At 38.7% G+C, this 20,869-nt stretch overlaps 3 protein-coding genes across 3 annotated transcripts; 1 reads left to right on the top strand and 2 right to left on the bottom strand.

The window, feature by feature from the left end:
• The first annotated feature begins 191 nt into the window (after nt 1-191).
• Nucleotides 192-9,268, top strand: LOC124863364 (max-like protein X). Its single transcript, XM_047357715.1, has 8 exons — nt 192-471; nt 1,385-1,421; nt 1,561-1,650; nt 3,071-3,180; nt 3,282-3,384; nt 6,402-6,501; nt 6,807-7,008; nt 7,102-9,268. Exons 1-8 carry the CDS (start codon nt 433-435, stop codon nt 7,156-7,158), a joined length of 738 nt encoding a protein of 245 aa, XP_047213671.1. The 5' UTR covers nt 192-432; the 3' UTR covers nt 7,159-9,268.
• Nucleotides 8,873-11,457, bottom strand: LOC124863365 (homologous-pairing protein 2 homolog). The gene is made up of 8 exons (XM_047357716.1): nt 11,174-11,457; nt 10,763-10,863; nt 10,256-10,345; nt 10,049-10,160; nt 9,762-9,907; nt 9,621-9,674; nt 9,475-9,534; nt 8,873-9,393 (listed from the first exon to the last, which is right to left on the bottom strand). The coding sequence occupies exons 1-8, from the start codon at nt 11,190-11,192 to the stop codon at nt 9,337-9,339; spliced, it is 639 nt and encodes a 212-aa protein (XP_047213672.1). The 5' UTR covers nt 11,193-11,457; the 3' UTR covers nt 8,873-9,336.
• Nucleotides 11,458-11,792: 335 nt separating this feature from the next.
• On the bottom strand, nt 11,793-19,969 carry LOC124862185 (reticulophagy regulator 3-like). Its single transcript, XM_047356002.1, has 10 exons — nt 19,874-19,969; nt 19,347-19,635; nt 17,938-18,044; nt 17,808-17,838; nt 17,578-17,704; nt 17,306-17,390; nt 16,660-16,797; nt 14,244-14,323; nt 13,769-13,901; nt 11,793-13,694 (listed from the first exon to the last, which is right to left on the bottom strand). Exons 2-10 carry the CDS (start codon nt 19,592-19,594, stop codon nt 13,147-13,149), a joined length of 1,497 nt encoding a protein of 498 aa, XP_047211958.1. The 5' UTR covers nt 19,595-19,635; nt 19,874-19,969; the 3' UTR covers nt 11,793-13,146.
• Nucleotides 19,970-20,869: the final 900 nt, after the last annotated feature.

Below are 20,869 nucleotides of genomic sequence, written 5' to 3' on the forward strand. Positions count from 1 at the left end.
AGGATTAATGCTACATTTTAGCGTTGAGTCGAAGGATATTTGTTGAACCTGCTACCATATTTGCAACACCCCTTACTCTTTATGCGTTTACTTGAGGTGACTAAAATGTTTGAATAGCAAGCTTTTAATCCTGGATTTTTCTTTAATTCCGTGTTGCAAATTCCCGAGGAACACTTGAAGGCAGCTTTGTCATTCCAAAATGACGAAGCTGTTTATTCACCTGGACATTTATTAGTTTTACTATATGACTGCAGGGTCATTTATTGTACTGTATTTACGTCAAGCAAAGACAGTTAAACGTGACAAGTGTGATGAAACAGCGTCTCTGTGTGGCAAAAGTCAATTACTGCATGATTCTTCTGGAATTTTTGTAATCATTTTCTGAGGAGCACCTGAAGGCAACTGCGCTATTAGTTTATTTAGCATTCCAAAATGACGGATCCGACAACGTCTCCAGAGGACCACTGGAAAGTAAGCCTCTGTTATAAACCACATTTCAGCTTCCCGCTTAATGTCTTTAAGAGGACATCTGTAATGTTTGTTAAGACTGTTTCTCTGTTTTGAAATGCTGACGTTTTTAACGGAGCTGTAGTAGCCTCGAAGCTAATGTAACGTTAGCTTCATCACGTTCAGTAACGTTGGAACAGATGGCTAGCGGCTAGCAAAGTAAACAAAGCCGAAAAAAAAAAAAGAGAAAGTCGTGTTTCCCATGTGATATTTATTTTTATGAACTAGTTTTTCTCCCACAAACATAAAAATTAGCTAAATCGTTAAACTACATTTAAAGATTTAAGTTAGATTCACAGTTTTTTGAAGAGTTTGACTTGTGGCGTTAAATAACCACTTCATCCTGTTTAGTACGTTTCTTTTCTTTTTTTTAGTCTCACACTAAGACCTGTTTGTGTCAATGAATATCCCTGTATTCTCTCTTGTTATTTAGGATTTAACCCAAGATTTATTTTGGCGTGCAAACTCGTTTAATAATAAAAATAATAATTTGTTTATGGATCCTGTTAATCAACTTGGAGCATTTTCATTTTCTCCGACTAGTTTTTGTACTGCTAAAATACACTTGATTTTAATGGAACAGTTGACAGTGGTTTGCATGTTTTCTTCCACCATACTCAGTGGAAAATCTGGACCAACAGAACCAGGCAAACTAACCATTATGTTGTGGTGCCCTACATTGAGCAATGGATCTATTTAACACATCATTTTGTCCTTGTAAAAGACAAACCAGGCCAGGCTCAGTAGGGGGACTGGGTCTGGTTTGTTGTTGGTCTTTTGACAACATATTTAGGGCGGCACCTATTTTCCCTTTGTAATTCCAACCTCACAATTTATGTTTTCTTTCTTTTTTTGCTGCTTGGTGATGTCTGGGCAGACAGACGGGGCTTTCAGCGACAATGGCTTTGACACCAGTGAGTACTTCTTTCAGGGCATATTTTGTCTTTTCTCAGATCTTTTGTCCTTGATCTCCCTAATCTCATATAATATACATGATAATAACTTTGTGTATTTTCATTTTAATCTTTTGATGACTGTTGTTTTGTTATTCAGGTTTCTTTGCTGAGACCGCCAGAAAAGGTAGCATTGTGTCGAGAGCAAACAGTATTGGCTCTACAAGTGCCTCTTCAGTGCCAAATACAGGTATTGTCTTGCTTACGTAGAATATCTGTATCACAAACTTAATAAAGGTAACAACGCTCCAAAGAATCTGCATTCAGTCTACGAGACTAAATGCAGATTGATTTTTGAGTCCAGGAATGATTGATTCTGAAATAGATCTGATCGAAGTTAGTTCAGATTCCACTAAAGTGTGGCTTATTAAGCAGTCCGTAACTCGGAAGCCACTATTAGCAATGTGTTGCTTCGTTATTTTTGGAACCTACAGATAATAAAGTATAAAACTTCAGTTTGATTCGGTCATAACATTCAAGATAAAAATGCTGTACAATCAAAGTTTAATATAACAAACACTGACCGCAAAGGTTGCAGATTTATCTCATTCTAGCTACCTTTTTATTCTTGTCAAAAACAACTCAGATCAGTAAAGAAACACTTAAATATACAAAACCTGGACAAACAAGGCCTAATCTAAACCCTTTATTTATCCATATGCTCAGGCTAAATTCCTATACTGACCAATGGAGTATGGAGTTAAAAAAATAAGTTGATACCTCATGCTCAAATGTCCAGAATAAAAAAAAAAGAAAAAAAGATGCCAAATACATAGCAACCCTGAATAGCAATCATCATAATCACAATCTGTTTTCATGCAATCTTTGATAGGCAGTTATAATTTAGTTGTCATACATTTAAATGCCTGCCAGTATATTTGGCCAGATTTATGTACTTTTACTGCCTTGTTTGCCCTCGCATGATGTAGATCTCAGTGATCAAGATGTTTAAACTCAATGAGATTAGTGGGATGATCTGGATAAGAGTGGGGAAAAGGTGGGTTAATTGCAATCGGTATCAAGATTTTCAAAAATAATAATGAAATTTTGGGTTTTCCTAATACAGTGGGACCCTTCTTGTTATGCATGCTTGTTACTTTAATTTTCCTCATCCTAAAATGATAAAAAAGAAAAACAAAAAAGGTAAATACAAATTGCACACACTTGGTGCCTTCTGTAAAAGGAGAAAACCTGCCATTATGCTAGTTGGGGGTTTTTGAAACGAGTGTTTGGGCACGGTAACAGTACCTAAAACAAAAATAACCTGATAAAATCTGCTCTAGGAATGTAGACGTGATACCTTTATAATAAATATGCAAAACTGTGCTCAAGTTTTAGTTGCATTTTCTAAAGGTCTGTTTGAAATTCGACTTGGTTAAAGCACAGAAAAATAACATTTAGCTGTAATTGAAAATATTACGTTGTTGACCACGTTTCTGGGAGTGGGGGTAAATCCGGCATGCAAATACTTTCAGGTATAAATGTAAGGAAATATTTCAACTATGTGAAAATATACTGCGGGTTAATTTTGTAGCTAAACCAACATATTTTGCTGGTGGCCATTACCACAGGCATGTTTTCACAATAACAATGAATTTGTACCCAAACAGATGATGAGGACAGTGACTACAGACATGAGACGTCATATAAGAACTCGTATAAAGATCGACGGAGACAAGCACACACACAAGCTGAGCAGAAGCGCAGAGATGCAATCAAGGTGACGTCAGACCAGCATGTCAATTTTTTATTTTTCAACTATCATCAAAAGTGCAACATACTTTAGCACTTTCTAATTTTATTCTCATATTCCAACATCAGAAAGGCTATGATGACCTTCAGGGAATTGTTCCAACCTGCCAACAGCAGTCCGAGTTTGCCGTCGGAGCGCAGAAGATCAGCAAGGCTACTATTCTTCAGAAAAGTATGATGTAACAAGCAAATACTTTACAAATTTTAAGATATTGAGACTGACTGAAGTCAGTTTTCTCTCCCATTACATCCTACCAACTGGAACTAATTACCCTTGATTGTTAAATTTAGGTGCATACTTTGAGATGCACCAAAGATGTAGAAAGCTAATGTATTTTATTAGGACTGAGCTTTAAATCTGAGATTTGGGGCATTTTAAAACGTTAAAATGTCATTGAAAACGTTTATGTCAGTAACTCAATTCAAAAAGTGAAACTGAATATAGTGTCATGTCATTACACACAATATGATGCTTTTCAAGTGTTTATTTCTGCACATTTTGATCATTACAACTAAGGGTGTATTCACACCTGCCACTTTTGGTCCGCTTTGGACGGACCAGAGTTCGTTTCCCCCCTTGGTCCGGACCTTTTGTGCAGGTGTGAATACACTCAAGCGAACCCTGGTCCGGACCAAACAACCGGACCGAGACCCACTTTTTGAGGTGGTCTCGGTCCGCTTCCAAACGGACTCTGGTGCGGTTCACTTATGGTCTGAATATAAACCGGCCCCGATCCGAACCAACTACAAAAAGCGTACGTCTCTTTGGACATAAAAAGCCACCATAGCCAGTAGCAAAGGTGTGTGTTGTAAGGTAATCATACCTGATAAGCTGTGTGTTGCTTAGCAACATTACTGGCTTGTTGTGGGACAGGGGACGTAGAGAACGTCGGCGTTCAGCACGCATTCTCTGACGGGGTTCCAACATTATAAATGGAACGTCTCAATGTCTGTGTGGAATGAGCTGCTCTTGACTCTCACAATAATATTGCAGCTGTAATAACGGCACAAATATACAGAACAGAAGCGCTGCACGCAGCACGTCTACAGATGTTTTCCTAAATTTCTGGGTCTGTGCTCTGTCCCGCCCCCGTCATTTCTGTCCAATGGGAACAAAGATCGTTACCCGCGTGGCTTTGTTTACAAGTAATAGTTCACTTGGAAAAAGTACAATGTGAAAACAAACCGCACCAAATGAAAAAAAATAAAGTTCGCTTTTGGTCCGGTCCAAACAAGCAGACCAAAGGACTTTCCTGGTGTGAATACACCCTTAGAGAGGAAACCAAAAACTCAGTTCCTCTGAAAATTACAAGATTACAATGGCCGACATAACAAAAAGAAATGTTATGCTATGGCAGCAGACAGCCATGCTCCACAGGAAGTCTTTACTAAACAAGCTCTATAGAGTGGTATATCCAATCATATTAATGGCAAATTGAGTGGAAGAAAAAAGTGTGGTAGAAAAAGGTGCACAAGCAACAGGGATAACTGCATCCTTGAGAGGATTATGAAGCGAAGTCTGTTCAAGAGTTTGGAATCCGTGCTTCAAAGACCACCACACATAAGTGTATACAGGACATGGACTACCACTATCACATTCCTTTTGTTAGGCCAAACTTGAACCAGAGTCAAGTCAGAAGAAACTTACCTGGGCTAAGGGGAAAAAGGCCTGGATTGTTGCTCAGTGGTCTTTTTTCCCATCAAAGTAAAATTGGCATTGGGAAAATCAAGCTGTCAGTCTGGAGGAGGAGCAGAGATAGACAGAAAAGTTGCTTGAGGTCCAGTGGTGATGATTTGGTGAGCCATGACATCTGCTGGTGTTGGTCCACTGTGTTTGACCAAGTCTAAAGTCAGTGCAGTGAGATACCAGGAAATTTTAAGCACTTAATTTTTCCCTCTGCTGACAAGATTTATGGAGATGGATTTCATTTTTCAGTAGGGCTTGGCACCTGCCCACAATGCCAAAAGTCCCAATGGCTGCTTTCATGGCCCTGGTATCACTGAGCCTGATTGGCTACTAAAATGGCCTAACCTAAACCCTGTAGAGAATCTATATGGTATTGTGAGGAGGAAGATGAGAGACACCAGATGAGCTGAAGGCCGCTATGGAAGCAACCTGGCCTTCCTTAACGTCTCAGCAGAGCCACAGGCTCATCATCTCCATGCTACGTTGCATTGGTGCAGTAATTCATACAACAGGAGCTACAAGTATTGAGTGCACAAACTGCAGTACAGGTGCTGGTCATAAACTTAGAATAACATGAAAAAATTGATTTATTTCAGTAATTCCATTCAAAAAGTGAAACTTGTTTATTATATTCATTCGTTACACACAGACGGATATATTTCAAATGTTTATTTCTTTTAATTTTGATGATTATAACTGACAACTAATGAAAACCACAAATTCAGTATCTCAGAAAATTAGAATATTGTAAAAAGTTTCAGTATTGTAGTCACCTGGTGCCACGCTCTAATCGGCTTATTAACTCCTGCAAAGGCCTGTAAATGGTCTCATTCTAATTCTGTAAGCTACTCAATCATGGGGAAGATTGCTGACTTGACAGTTGTCCAAATGACGACCATTGACCCCTTGCACAAGGAGGGCAAGTTGGCCGACATTTCTAAAAATCCCGTTTTGTTTTGGTCTTAAGTAATATTCAAATTTTCTGAGATACTGAATTTGTGGTTTTCATTAGTTGTCAGTTATAATCATCAAAATTAAAAGAAATAACCGTTTGAAATATATCCGTTTGTGTGTAACGAATGAATATAATAAACAAGTTTCACTTTTTGAATGGAATTACTGAAATACATTTTTCATGATATTCTAATTTTATGACCAGCACCTGTACATAAACATTTCAGTCAGCACATTATTGTATGAAACATTGTTTTTATTGGTCTTTCACTTTCTGAGAAGCTTAACTGTGGATTTTCCATTTGCTGCAAGCGATAATCATCAAAATAAACAGACATAAATAGTTTAAATTAATCACTGTGTCTAATGGATCTGTAGGACTTTCACTTCTTGAAATAAATGACCTTGCCTCTAATTTGAGTCGGTCAAATATCTGCTTTTTACTTACAAGAAGTAAAAAGAGAAGCAGCGACGGCAACGCCTAATAAATAACTTCCCAGTGTTGTGAAGACATCACTGACTAATGCATGCTTGTCTTATGATTTCAGCAATTGACTACATCCATTTTCTTCATAAAGAAAAGAAAAAGCAGGAAGAGGAAGTTTCTGTCCTAAGGAAAGAAGTGATGGCCCTCAAGATCATGAAAACGTTAGGAAGTGGTTTGCATTTTACTTTTTTTTTTTTTTTTTGGAACATAAGGTCTCCCCTAATCTGGTGAAGATAGCTAAATTGTTTACATTACAAAGTCCTGACTGACCTGCATCCTGGCAGATGACGTTGGATTTTAAAAGAAATGCTGATCATGGACAAAGAGGGAACCTCTCCTCAGCATTGATTGAAATTAATCTCATTGATAAGTTTAAATCCTGATGGGATTTGGAAACCATTTATGGAAATGTTGATTTTAGCCCCACAAAGAAGCTGCAGCTTCTAACAAATGTTTTTCTTTCCAGGAACTATGAGCACATAGTGAAGGCCCACCAGAACCACCCACAGGAGGGAGAGGATCAGGTGTCTGACCAGGTCAAGTTCAGCATCTTTCAGAACATCATGGACTCCCTGTTCGTGTCTTTCAGTAATTCTGTTGCAATGAGCAGCTTCCAAGAATTGTCTGCATGTGTTTTTAGCTGGATTGAGGAGCACTGCAAGCCACAGGTAAGGATGGTTTTGGATGGATGCTGCACAAAACAAAAATCAGAGATCAATTTGCAGAATGATTAATCGTGTGCTTCTTCTCTTCTTTCTCAGACACTGCGAGAGTTTGTTGTTGGAGTGCTTCGGCAGCTCAATGGTCAGCTTTACTAGTTGAGGAGAAACCGCTGACTATCTTTCAGAAATTGACTTTTAACTTGCTCTGGCCTCCGAGGATGGAATTAAAACTTCAATCAGCTCCACACCACGCCACAGTCCTTACCCCTAGTCCACACTGACTGTGTTCCGTGTCCGCTACGTCATTCCTTCGCAAATTGTGCCGTGCGGCAATTCACACTGGATGCGTTTTAGGATCCATTCATGCATCCCCATTGAAATTCACACATTTGTGCTCCGTCATCCGTCAAAAATAGACTCGATCCGTATCTCTGACAGACGATGGAGGAGTGCTCTCCGTCATGCCGCAGCTCCACGGAGCCAGTGTAAATTACCCCATTGACTAGAATGGCTTTCATTTATGGTGGGGTCAGTGTGAACTAGGGGTTGCACTCACTTCAGCTCATCAGCCTGCAGTTCGATCACCTCATCAAACACTACAGCGAGAGATGAACAGCTGCCTTCGGTCGCCTTCTGACCTCTTCACTGATGGGAATTTAGCTCTGTGTAGAGTACTTTCACTCCATCTGAGTGTTCTTGCAAAGACCGTTGAGGAAACAATCATTTAAGCGAAATGCGTCTTGCAGAGAATATCTAGTTGTAATTACTTCATGCAGTAACTATTCTTTCTTTAACACCTCGCGAGAGCCACCCAGGAAATGGAAAAGATGAATAAAAAGTTTCCAACAAAATGATCTGTAAAACAAAAGGGGGGGCAGAAGCAGTGGCCTATCCAGTCCTTACCCAAGTTTGCCTACTATTTCTTTATCGAAATGTTAACCAATACTCTAATATCAACTACAGTTACCGGTTCCACACAGCTTTTTAAAGATTAAGTAAACTGATGGTGTTGTTTCTGTTGCATTTCTGAATGAATACAAACACCAAAGCCTTTCTTCTGTCATTAATAGTAACCATGTACCTTCATTCTAAACACAAGAGCTTTTCTTGCTTCCGTACACAAACATCAAGTTCCTCCTGAAATGAGTTCAGATCATTATGAATATTTCTTGAGTTATCACTGCAGGATTACAAACACCTCTACAGGTTTTAATCAGTAGGTGCCTCCGAATTCATCTGTTTGCTTTAAATCAAGTCTTTACTGTGACAGAGCTTCGTGTTTAAACAAACTGTTGCGGACAAAGCAGAAAACCATGTAAATGAAACCATTGCACCACCACAGCTCAGTGAAAGAATGAGTTTAAATCGTTTATTCACAGGATGATGCTAAACATATAGTGTTGACTTTGATATGCCTTTTATTAACATCACTAGAATGAGTTGTAATGCCGATATTTGGAAATGTTCAGTTTTGCTGTGAGATCGCTTTATTGGCACTACAGATTTTTTTTACCATTCGTCACTGCTACTATAAATCTTACTCTAAAATGCATTTGTCTGCTGTTGAAACATTTCTGTACTCAAATGAAATCATGACTCATAAATGATAAATTTAATCAAGTTTAAAAACATTCAAACTTGTTTTAATGTGTTTTTTTGGTTTTGTTCCTTTCAGTAACTTTTAAAAAGTTCAAAACTCACTGGCAGCTTTATTAGATACACTAATAAAGTCTAATGCAATAAATCCATAAATAATTCGCTATGTAGACATGGTTAAAATCACTCTTCAGAATTTAATGAGTTGAATTTATTTTATTTTCATTTACAGAAAAAAAAACCGTGCAAGTTGGAAGGAGAAAATAAAAACTCGTTAAGTTGTGGAGTTAACTTTAATCTTTGAAAAAAGAAACTTGTCAAGCATTAGTCAACTATCAAAGATACTATTATGAACACTAAATTACCTGGCAATATTGAATAAAAATCTATATTTAAATTGGAAAAAATGAAGCAGTTCATAACAACCTAAATATGTACAAGAGGTCTTAATATTTATTTGTTGACATATTTACTGTGAACTCAGGTATGCTTCTATGGCTTTAAAATGAAAACGCTGCATCTGACATGACGGGTATCCCTCTGGGATGCCTGAACATTTGTGATTTTATGTTTAGCTGATATGCTTTTAGCTCTGTTTTCCATTTCAACAATTGTTAAACTCTTATTTATTCAAAGAACGTGTTATAAATAAAGTTTTCTCTGTGGCTCAGATTGCTCTGATGTCTGTTTTCTTAGCTACACGCTTGCACTGATGAAGCAGCAGCTCAGCTGTTTTCTTCAGGTGTTGGGAACCACCACCTTACAGTCCTCATCTGTCTCCACTCCCACTTCTTCCTGTCGAACGGTAAAATAAAAGTATTGGTAGACAGTTTACATTTGGGGAAAACAGATCTTATTACTTCTTTCTTAGCTTACCAGGAACTCCCTTTTGCTCTTTGGATATCCCTCTAGGATGGCATTCATCATGTCTGAAGCCTGAGAAGAACAAAGAACAATTTTACCATTTCCAAAGCAATCCTTCACCACATACAAGTTATCCATTTACAAAAATAATACACTACCAATCTCTTCCTCTTTTTCCACTCTTTCACATACACATCCCGCTCTTTGTAAACCTGTAAATGACAAACATCCTAGTGTACAAGAAATGCAGAATAGCAACCAAGTTAAGACATGAATTGATGTTTTCAATCGATTAAGACCTTCTCTTTTTCCTCTGGTGTCACGTGATTTGTAGCTGACTTTATCTTCTCCAGGCGTGCTCTGTACCCAGAACACTCAGCTTTCAGCTCCTGAATTTCTGCCATCATTTCCTCTGTTGTGAGGGAGCTGTTCAGCTCCTTCAGTTCTGTTATAACACATAGGAGAAAATATTTTCTCAATGAATGCATTTCAACAGGGATTCATGCAATGGATCAGACAGGATTATTATTATGTTAGCAATAAAACTGTTTCCTGAAACAAAAATAAGGTTGAATCTGGAGACTACCTGTATCTAGCTGCCTGCAGCTTTGTGTTAGGCTCTGCACCTCTGCACTGAGCTCTGAAATCTGTTTATCCATGGACTTCAGGTCTGCATCATTCACATCTCTGAACTGTGACTGTGGGTGAGATTACAAATGGCCAGATTCAGATGATATAAGCCTACGCATCCCTCCGCCTACAGCAAAGAAACATTCTAGGTTAAAAGACTAACCTGATCGGCAAAGTAAATCTTTTGCTTGCCGTACGTTTTCTCCTTTATCTTTCCCTCCTGAGCCAGCAGCTCCATGGCTTTGACCACTGCCTGGTGGAGCAAGTTATTCAGTCCATCATCAGGTTGCATACAATACAGCTTTGAAGATTCATCCCTTGTGACCTCAGATTCATTCAAAACCTAAACTACCATTTAAAATGATAAAATCCAAATGATTGAATGTATGGTAGTTTTGAGGATGTTGCAGATGCGATTTGTGAAAAAGGCTGAACAAATATTTATTTATGATGATCTAATAGCAACCCTTTTACATATTTGCCAAAAAATGTATTTAAGGATGTGCAAAACGTATCAAGAGTATAAAATACACGAAAGAGTAAAATATACCAAAAAAATATATACTGAAAACAAACGTTTTTGCAAAAACAAAAGTCACACCACAAGCTGTACCCAGAATGAGCAGAAAATCGGAAAAACAAAGAAAGGTTAAGGAAGAACTGATCCTACCGTTTTGCCCAACCCATGCTGCTTCTGTAAGTTACAGAAGACATCCTGAGCACTATAGGGACGGTTCTTCTCATTTAGATAGGCGAGGATGACAGGGGCTCCTGAAATGACAACATATTAACACTGTGTACATATTAAAACTCTGCCATGGTGATGGACTTTAATGCACTTTTATTATAGGGGTTTTGCTTGATGTGATTCTATTTTATATGGCATATCTTCGCCAGCGCCTCGTTCAGATATTCTCCCGCAACAAACGCTTTTGCTTGAGGTTAGCTAGCGTTAGCTAAATGCTAACAGCTAAGCGTCTCTTCTGAATCCAGTGAAACATCAACATATTCCACTCCAGATAACTAGCTGTCTTGAGTTTAAAACAATTAACAACTACACTAAGGAGTTTATTTTCCTTACCGTTGTCCTTTTTGCTCATTTTCTGGTTTACTTTAGCTTCCCAGATTGAGTTTCGCGGAAACTGCGCGTCACGGAAAAGATCAACTATTTAATAAGATGTGTCACACCTGTAGATCTTTCCGACTCACCCCGCCAATCTGAGATCTTCTATGGCAAATTTAACTTAAGTAGATGTACCGAGACATTTTGACAATGTACTAAACAATGTTGGCCTCCAGTATTTGTATCACAAAGTTGTAACTTTGTGGTTCTCTCTTCAGTTTTTGAGTTGTTTGTAAAACCCCAAAAAGGTAATCGTTGTAAGACGTCTGTCGTTTCAGTTATCTCAAAGCCGAAGTAATAAGCCAACAGCGCACCCTAGCGTCATTACACAGGATGACTCTACAGTTAACGTGGATTTCATTTGCTCCGCATTTCAACTATTTAAATCTTATGTGAAAACATTTCCATACGTATTTTTTGAATTTAATAAACACAAGCATTAAAGTGTAATTTTAAATTAACCAAATACGTGAGACATCCACGAGAACCATGATAAAATATGTAGGTGTTTTAGACCCTTTTGCATCTTTTTTGTTATTTACTTTATGTCATGTAGAAAAACCCCAAAGAGACTAACTTAATTCCAAACATTTTATTCATTGTTTTTTGCACTTCAAAATATATCAAAACCAGATATGGAGAAGAAAATACAATACTATGCACATTAAATTAGCAATTAGAGAACACTTTAAATTGAGGATTTACCTTTAATGGAGCAGCTTTGAGAAACATTAAAACCCAAGTCTAACAAGCCAAAAGACACCCTAGCTACCCATCGGTGCATCATTTTTCTTCTTCAGTTTCATAAATGAGGATCCAGCGGTTTTGTTTTTTTTTTCCCCAAATTGTGCTAAACGTTTCCACAGGATTAAAGTAATAAAAAAAAAGAAACAGCAATTAATGTTTTTACCCATTAAAACAAAATTTAAGATTAGGATTCAATTAATCCCTGTGAATGATTCAGGTTTAAAGTGCCATATTTTCTCCAACATACAGACAAATCACAGACCGTTATAAAAAAGTCACTTTAAACCTTTAGGTACCCAACGTTTTTTTTTTTTAAATATGAGGTCAACTTTTATACAATTTTGATGTAAACAAGGTTCCAAATTAAAATACAAAGACATGGTGTAAATTATTTTCAGATGGGTTGTGTCAGGTATTAAACAAGGGCACTAAGAGGGCAGGAAAATGAAAACAGTTGTGAACATATTCACACATGAACAGTGACTATCTTCAAGCCCTGGGACAAAAGTTCGTAACTAGAACGAATAAAACATAGCAGTGCTTCTCTGCCTCAGCTAACACTGTAATGTGGGATAAAATAATTCCGCCTCCCCTAAAAACATTTGATGAAAATGTGTTCATATGCATCAGCAAAAAAGAAAAACAATTTGAAATACTTAAATGAAGCTCTGAGAACCTGCAACATCAACCAAATTCACCTCCTGTAATCATGTCATGTTAAGAAACTACAATGAAATGATGTCTCTTGAAAGATAGACTATTGCAATAACTGAAAGAACATTAAGATTAAATGGTGTCCAAAATGTCAGTGTTAAACATGGCACAGTTTAAGCAACAGGAATGTCATATTTGGTCCTGTGTTGTATAGCCCTGTTTTTCTTGATTGAAAAGTAGAAAAGATTTAATGGGCTCTCCTGGAAGTTTTGATAGTGTCATTTTTGACTTTGACAATGCTGTTTTATCAAATGTCTCAACGTGTTTTATTTAGCTGTTGTATTTCCTATTGCTCAGCCTACAAATGAAAAACAGTCCTCACTGATCAAAGTTGAACAGGAAAAATATGAAATACTTCACAGTGAGTTGTTGCCTACCACAAACAGGGCGGCTAGAACCTAAAGTTGTCTCCCACGCTGGTCAATATTTTAGACACGGCCTATCAAGACGCACACACAGCAGCACACTTTTCACTGTGGCTTACCGAGCAAGCTCGATAAGAAATTAGAACCTTGACTTTCGCCTCGTCTTGCACCCCCTCCTCCTCCAAATGGATCCATCTGGTTCAGTTCAGACTGATCCAGCATTTCAAAGTCTTCTGCATCCAAGTCTGTGTCAAACTCAGAGCTGGACTGTTTGCGGTAGCTTCTGTGGGACATGGCTCTGGGGTAGGCTTGTCTACGCTGGGTGGCAGGAGGCCGAGGCTGCATGGCCCCGGCTAGCGCCGCTTGGATCATGTTGCTAGCAATGGCTCCGGCCAACTCCCCACTGAAATCCGAGGCGGGCAGGAAGCCGCTGAGGGAAAGTTCTCCATCCAGATCCTCCTGGTCGGAGTCCAGATGAGCATCCACGTCTAGCACTGAAGCACGGTGACTCATTGGGCCAGATAGGCCTAGACTAGGTAGCCCAATGCTTGTGTCATCGTCATCATCCATCAAAGTGGCATCAGGATTTATGGACGGGAAGTCTGGAAGATCTTGAGCAAAAGATTCCTCGGCATCACTGTGTCTGTCAAGATCTGACAAGACAACAGACAACAAGAAATGAGGAGAGAAAGCAGAAGGCAGACACTATAAATAACTGAAAATGTACCTTCAGAGCCCTCTGTGAGTGGGGTCTGACCCCTTGAAAGATTAAAGGTTCCATTGTCAGTGTAGGACACCTCAGCATCAGAGTGCTCTGAGTCGGTCAGTGAAAGTTCCTTAGCAGCAACAGCATCATCAAACTGGAGAAGACAGACCAAGAAGATGGTTAAATGCATGCAATTGAAATATTCACTTTCAATTTCTGTTTCCTATAGATTTCAAACATCTTCGGGCAGGTTTGTTCTACAGGAAGTGCCTCTGGTATGCTACTGTATTCATCGCTGTTCGAATAGATAAAGCAGCAGGCACTGACAACATTTTTCTGTGTGCTTTCTCATTAATGTTGTTTATGTTCACCAAAAGTAAACAACGTGACTATCTGAGCATAAAAGAGCAGACACTAAGCATTTATTACTGCTAAAAAGTTAGTCATTCCAGTTTAAGAGTAATATTGAGAGGGTTTGGAAGGTCAACAGGCTTACTGTTGGGCAAAACGCAGCCAACTCTTCCTCACTGTCACTCGCGTCATCTGAGGCTGCACCTCGTATGGGTCTTCGCAGGACTGCAAAGTACAGCAGACAGATAGTACCTGAATATTCCCACTAAATCAATCCCGTAGAACCACTACAGGAAGTAAAACAAGAAGAAAATTACTATTTATGTTCTGGTTTAGATGAATAACATCTGAAAAAGATCATGTCAGTAGCTTGCAAAAATCTTCATGCAACTTGAACCATTTTTTCAGGATAAGGATTCAAAGATTTTTATTGTCATACCAACTCACATTTACATGTTAAGGTATGAAATTCAGACTCAGGTCCCCGTTAAGAAGCCTAATACTTAATCAAAACGAAAAACTAAGTATAACATACAAAGATAAATCTAACAATAAATAACAATCAGTAAAAATATATGCAACAAAGAGCAAAAAAGAAATATACACAGCTAAATAGTGGTGCTGAAATTAACTTTGCAAAGTAGTAAATACACATGTAAAGCATGAGGTAGTCCTTTTTATTGCACCTATAAGTGAGTGAAACCACTAACTTCAATGTATTTTATTGTTTTTATAGTCTATAGATGCCCAAAACAAAACCCACAATACTTGAAGCTGCAGTTGCAGCGAAATGTGGTTCTAACAAAGAATTTTCTCAGGGGGCTGAACACAAATGGAGGCCACATTTTCAGATTTTTATTTCTGAAAAAAGTGAAAACCATTTATAATTTTCCTTCCACTTCTTACGTTCTGCCCGACTTTGTGTAATTCTTTCACACAAAATCTCTGAACACATAAACATCTGTCTGTGGTTGTAATGTTATGAAATGTGAAAAAAACAAGAAAAACAATTCATTGTACATCAACAACGAAACACAGGAAAAATGCCTCCTTCCTTTAAAACGAAACATGTGGCTTACTACCACTAGAGGGCAATTAACCTTCACAAGAGGACAAATTACAACAGTGGAAATTTGCCCCTTTTATGTCAAACCTCATTCTTCCATCTTCACCTGTTCTGTATGCGTCGCAATCACGTGAAAGGCACCGACATGGAATAGAAAGTCTTTAGTTCGACCGAACAATGTTGTGCCTCTGGTCCACTTTGGGAGGTAGTCACAAACCTGGAACTACTGTAAATTGTAAGGCGCCATAAAGAATTGTGGAACGACTGTGACGTAGTGATATGAAAAAAAAAAAAAAAAAGACAGCAGCAGCTGGAGTCTGCAGGTGCAAACAGAGCAGAGACACTGCATGGTCCCCATGTGTCCGTCTGATCAGTGAAAAACATTTATCAGCAGAATCTGTTGTAGATGTTGCACAACAATGTTGCTTGTACTCAAAGCACTGAATGCATGTGAGTAGCTTGTATGAGGATCTTGACAAAGCCAGATAGACGAAGTCTCCAACCTAAAGATCAACTTTAATACTTTTAATACAAAGGCTTGAAGATGGCGTTGGCCCACCCTTTGCGGCTAAAACTGCTTAAACTATTCTACAAGAGCTTTTTTTTAATGTTTATTAGTGTTTCGTTAAGAGCTCCTTTCACCAGAACTAAGATGTCGAGCCCAACTCTTAAAAAAAAGCCCCATACCATAATCCTCTCTGGATCAAACTATACACTTTTGCACAGGGCAGTCAGGCAAGTGCTGCTCTCCTGGTACCTGCTAAACCCCGACTCATCCGCTGGATTGGCAGCATGCTTCCAGTTATGCCTAAAATGATTAATACCCTGGCATATTTAGGTTTAAAGTATTCTTTTAATTTTACCAACATGTTTCTTTTGACTGGAAACTGTTAAAAAAGCTGTAGAGGAAGCTAAAGATTAGGGTAATGGCGAGGTGACCTTCCGACCTCAAAGTCTTGGAGCTCATCACCAAAGATAAATGGGAGGGGACTACCAGGGGAAACATGTAAAAAACTGGTTAGCAATTATAAGAAGGGTTTGGTTGCTTCATGCCAAATCAGATTTTTTCATTCATTACTGGGAAGGGTATAAATAACTGGCCTGACATTTTTTTCATAACATGTAAATAATAACTGAAGTTTTACATCTGAATCTTTCAGAGGTATTGATATTTTGGGGTTAACTGTAGGTCATTGATTTCATTCAGCTGTGGTCATGGAAATGACTTGAACAGCTGAATTTGGTGATTGAGAGGGATGACCCAGTACTTTGGCAATATCGTGTATATCTCCTTATATATTCAGGTGAATGCTGCTAGTTTATCCAGGCTGCATGCTCTGAAAGCACACGCAGCCCCTCATCACAGTGGATCGAGATGTTAAAGGACAGAGTGATCTGGAAAAGGTGTGGGTGGGTTTCTGGTTGCGTGATCATTGCAGAACAATGATGTGAAAGGGGCTTTTGATGCATGGATGAAAATGTATGTATAACTTACATTGATTATCAATGGGCTTTGACATCATGTATCCACGAACACTGAAGTCCAGCCACTGCAGGACTGGCTCCAGCTTGACATACACATGCTGTAAAACCCGGTGATAGGCAGCCAGCGGAGTGAAGAGAGTGGCCAACACTATAGCAGGAGGAAAAAGATCACCCATTATTACAGGAGGGAATTTTTCGTTTAGGTTCCTGTAAGAGGAAAAAATGTTCTCCTTAAGATTTTAATTTTGATCTGAACAGATTTACTTTGTGGACTGTGCGGACAACCACATGCCTATTAGGCTCCATAAACCAACAAACTCTTGTAGAGGTAACAGGGTGTTAGCATGTAGCAAACAAGCTGCTATGGATCGGTCCTTGCTGCTGAGCTTTGCAGCCTTCACTAGTTAAAGGATGGAGATTAGCCCACTCTTTGCTCTGACCTCCTTAGCTTCCTGCCCTCCCTCGCTCCCGTCTTGTATGTCCCATCCCAGCTTTAATCACCTCACAGAGCGGGCCCTGGTACCAGAGCCCCACATATCTGATTTCATCACCCATGCAGTTTTAATCAGACTGGTCAGGCTACGATTCCCTGCCAACATAGCCTTATAATAGAGTGTGGATCCGTAGTCAGAACCGGTTAAGCTGCTGGGACTCACATGCAGAGTAAAACAGCACCAATCCAGGAATGTAGTATCCAATCATAGCCAAAGAGGAGAAAACTCCACAGATCAGGATGCAGAACTGTCAGAGAAAATCAAGACACACATGGTTAGAGGTCAGAGAAACCGCAAAATGTTGACCACTGAGCATTTTTTAAGTGCTTAGCGAGTCTGGATGGATTAGTATTTATCACATTAACGACAAAATAGTTAATCCAAATAGGCGTTTAGCATGCATTTATCAACTTATTTTAGATGTGTGTCCTCACATTGCCAGGGTTTTGCCGTTTGTATTGCACCATGCTGGATTTGAAAACTGATGCACTGACCCAGGCCTCTGCTAAGTGGTGGCACAGTTCAGGCACACTGAGGACGCCAGGCTGCACCAGTCCCCAGCTGGATAAACAGACAACGCTTTATAATGATTAAGTGCTGAACGAGCCGATGAACGCTGTTACAATAATTTGAATAAAAATGAACTGCTGCAACTAAAACAAACCTCTCATTTTCTGAGTCGTCCAACTTTCTGACTGTGAAGAGAAAGAAAAAATATTTATAAAGTCATACACAGTTCATGTTAGAATAACCTGCATGAATAACCCCCCCCCCCTTAAAGCAAACTGCAGCACCTCTAATTACTGGCCAGATCTTATTCCTCCAGGTATCTGCAAATACAAGCACCGCCAGGCCAGTAGCCAGCAGGAACAGCAAACGCAGTGACGTCAGAGCAAAGAACCTGCAGGAAAAATCAGACAGAAAATCCTCAACAGACAATTGAGGGAAGCCTGAATGCAGAACGTTGCATAACTTGGCAACTTTGTGCAGAATGCACTGGACCACAAAACCCTTAGTAGGCACCCCTTCGTTTGATTCAGAAGAAATAAAGAAACACTTTTAGACCGAGAGGAAAATATTGATCCTTCATGTCCTTGCTGCAAAGGTCAACATTTAGATCATATACACAGGTTTTGATCTTGCCCTAAGTTGAACACATTTGGAAATATCTGTGATTCATACGCTAAAAGGTTCCAGTGACATTCCTCATGACCACACGTACAGTATTTAGCAATTATCCTTTTTGGCTGTCAGATACTGTACTGTTTTCACTGGAAAGATCAACAGCCTCCAACTTTCCAAAACTGGTTTAGAGATGTTATGTATTTGTAAAAAATACATTACTGTACCTAAAGTTGCAATTTTGATGTTCTTACTGTTAGTATTTTAAGTCTAATATGACTTTATGTCACTCTGTAGATGTGGATGGGTTGGAAGGCGTTCTCAGTAGTGGGAGGAAATGTGGTAGACATGTTAGTCTATGGTAACATCTATTAATTCTGTATTTATAATGCACTGATTTGAGTTCTGCAATGAAGACGAATGTTTTTAAACTGGAATACATTCAATAACAGAAAAGGTACACTTAAATTGCAATTCCAGCAAACATCACCAATTTTGTATTTAATTCTGTTCAATTTTGTTATTCAGAACTTATTTACACTGCCTGGGATCTTAGTAATTAATCAAAGCCTCTTACTGCTTCTTAATATAAGAGCATAAGAAATTGAAAATGTTCTTATCCAGACTTTGACCAACCTGAAGATTAACTTAAAGAATTTGCTGTTGGTTTGCAATTCAAGTTTTATCTGGGTCACCAAATCCATTGAAGAACTGTACTACAATTACAAGCTACACAGTCCTTCTAATGGAAGATGAAACAGTCCTTTTTAGGTTTATGAGAAATTAAAGCTAACACACACAGGAAGATAGTAACACCCTTAAAATGTATTAATTTGCAGTATTATTAGTTTAAAAACATTTTAAATAATTATGTAATAAGTGAAACAAATGAGTAAACAAATGCGTACAGCATTCACATTAATTAAAAAATTTTAAATGAAAAAAAAAAAAAAGAAAACTGAGAAGATAACCCTACACCACGTAGTACACCACGAGTTGCTTGAAATGACTGATGAAGTACTTGCACCACCTGTTTGCAGGCAGCTTCTCACCCACACTTTCACACAACATGACAACTTACCAGAACACAATGTTGACAACAATGTACAGGAGGACACTGTGAAAAGGTCTTTCCCACACCAGAACAGACTGCAGGTAGGTCAGAAGGGGTTCGTAGGGCCCCAGATTGGACAGAAGAGCCACCCTGAAAGCCCGCACCTGACAGTCTCTGTCACTGGAGCACAACCGACTCCGCAGGCAGACACTAGACCCCTGATTGGAGGAGCAATCCTCCACGGAGGTCACTTCCGTAGCCCCGGTGTGCACCATCTTAGAGTCTGCCGTTGATACAAAAAAAAAAAAAAAACTCCCTGCGAAATAAAGACCAAATAAAGGGAAGTTGAAAGAGGTAAACGGCTTGATGAGGCTCTACAGCGACACAGAGCCCCGAACCGCCCCCAACACCGACGCTAACGGATGAAGCTAACACCGAGAGACACCATCTGAAATTTCGTTTCCATTGTATACAATTAGACGTCTTACTGTATTAATATTAACTCTTATATAAAAAATCTCACTTAGAACATTTTATAAGAAGCTGACACTTACTATTTAGTCATTTTCCCGGAGAAATGTAGCAATCTCTTCAAAAACTGTCAATATGGCGTGTCCTGTTTTTCCCACTGCAAAGCTGGCCAATTAGAATCCACAGAAACAACTGCGTCATGGTGCGTTCAGGTAAAGCTGGATTATATTGTTTATGATGCCTTTCACACAAATACAGGCGATAGCATTACGCCCTTTATAAATACTGTTGAAAAAGAACACATCAGTTTTAAAAGGTATTACAATGTTTTCTACAAATAGAAACAAGTTATTGTTTACACGCCAGCTCACAATTAAAAAAACTTTACTGCACGCTTTTTAAATTTTAAAAATAGTTAAGCTTAAATCTGCCATTCCATGCTCATTTTTTTGTTGGTAGATGTAGGACTAATTTAGGAAACATAAAAACGAGTACATTTCAATGTTCACCGGACGCTTTGGTTCTCTCCCTGTTCAACGTGACTACGTGGTAGTATATACGGGATCATACTTACTTATTGCACAAATTAGGACTTACAATTTTAACAATTTATTGTCTTTTATGATTATTTATTTATTTTTTCAAACATTTTCGATAAAAACATGGGTCGCAGCAATTACAAGTATTAAACACTAAACAAATGTCAAGAAATAAAATCCAGGAGTACTTCCGGTAGGCACCATTAAATTAAAACAAATCTTCAGCTTAACTTTTGTCAGGTGTAGCGGTTAGGTTGCCCTACTATTAGGGTTTTTACACAAACTGCCAGCTTATTTAGCAATAAATGCTTCATTTTTAGTCTGAACGCATATTTTAGATGTTTAGGGCGCTTTATCTTTCAGCACACAAGATCGGAGCACAAAAGTAAACCCAGGAGCTTCCTCACAGCGTCCGATCAAAAGGTCTACACCATTTATACGTCGGCGCACCAAAAGATAGGTGGCAAAAATGTTATGTTTCCATCTGGGCTGGGGTGCATTTTTTACTGTGGATTAATCATCCGATGACTGTTGATATTT

This window comes from Girardinichthys multiradiatus, chromosome X, assembly GCF_021462225.1.
Source record: "Girardinichthys multiradiatus isolate DD_20200921_A chromosome X, DD_fGirMul_XY1, whole genome shotgun sequence".
NCBI lineage: Eukaryota > Metazoa > Chordata > Actinopteri > Cyprinodontiformes > Goodeidae > Girardinichthys > Girardinichthys multiradiatus.

Coding starts and splice junctions, on each gene's coding strand:
- LOC124863364 (XM_047357715.1), top strand. CDS start 433: ATGACGGATCCGACAACGTCTCCAGAGGACCACTGGAAA. Junction 1,651..3,070: donor CTCTTCAGTGCCAAATACAG/GTATTGTCTTGC, acceptor GTACCCAAACAG/ATGATGAGGACAGTGACTAC. Junction 6,502..6,806: donor GCCCTCAAGATCATGAAAAC/GTTAGGAAGTGG, acceptor TTTTCTTTCCAG/GAACTATGAGCACATAGTGA.
- LOC124863365 (XM_047357716.1), bottom strand. Junction 10,161..10,255: donor AGATTTACTTTGCCGATCAG/GTTAGTCTTTTA, acceptor TCTCACCCACAG/TCACAGTTCAGAGATGTGAA. Junction 9,675..9,761: donor CACCAGAGGAAAAAGAGAAG/GTCTTAATCGAT, acceptor TGTCATTTACAG/GTTTACAAAGAGCGGGATGT.
- LOC124862185 (XM_047356002.1), bottom strand. CDS start 19,594: ATGGTGCACACCGGGGCTACGGAAGTGACCTCCGTGGAGGATTGCTCC. Junction 17,391..17,577: donor AACGGCAAAACCCTGGCAAT/GTGAGGACACAC, acceptor TTTCTCTGACAG/TTCTGCATCCTGATCTGTGG. Junction 14,324..16,659: donor AAAGCCCATTGATAATCAAT/GTAAGTTATACA, acceptor TGTACTTTGCAG/TCCTGCGAAGACCCATACGA.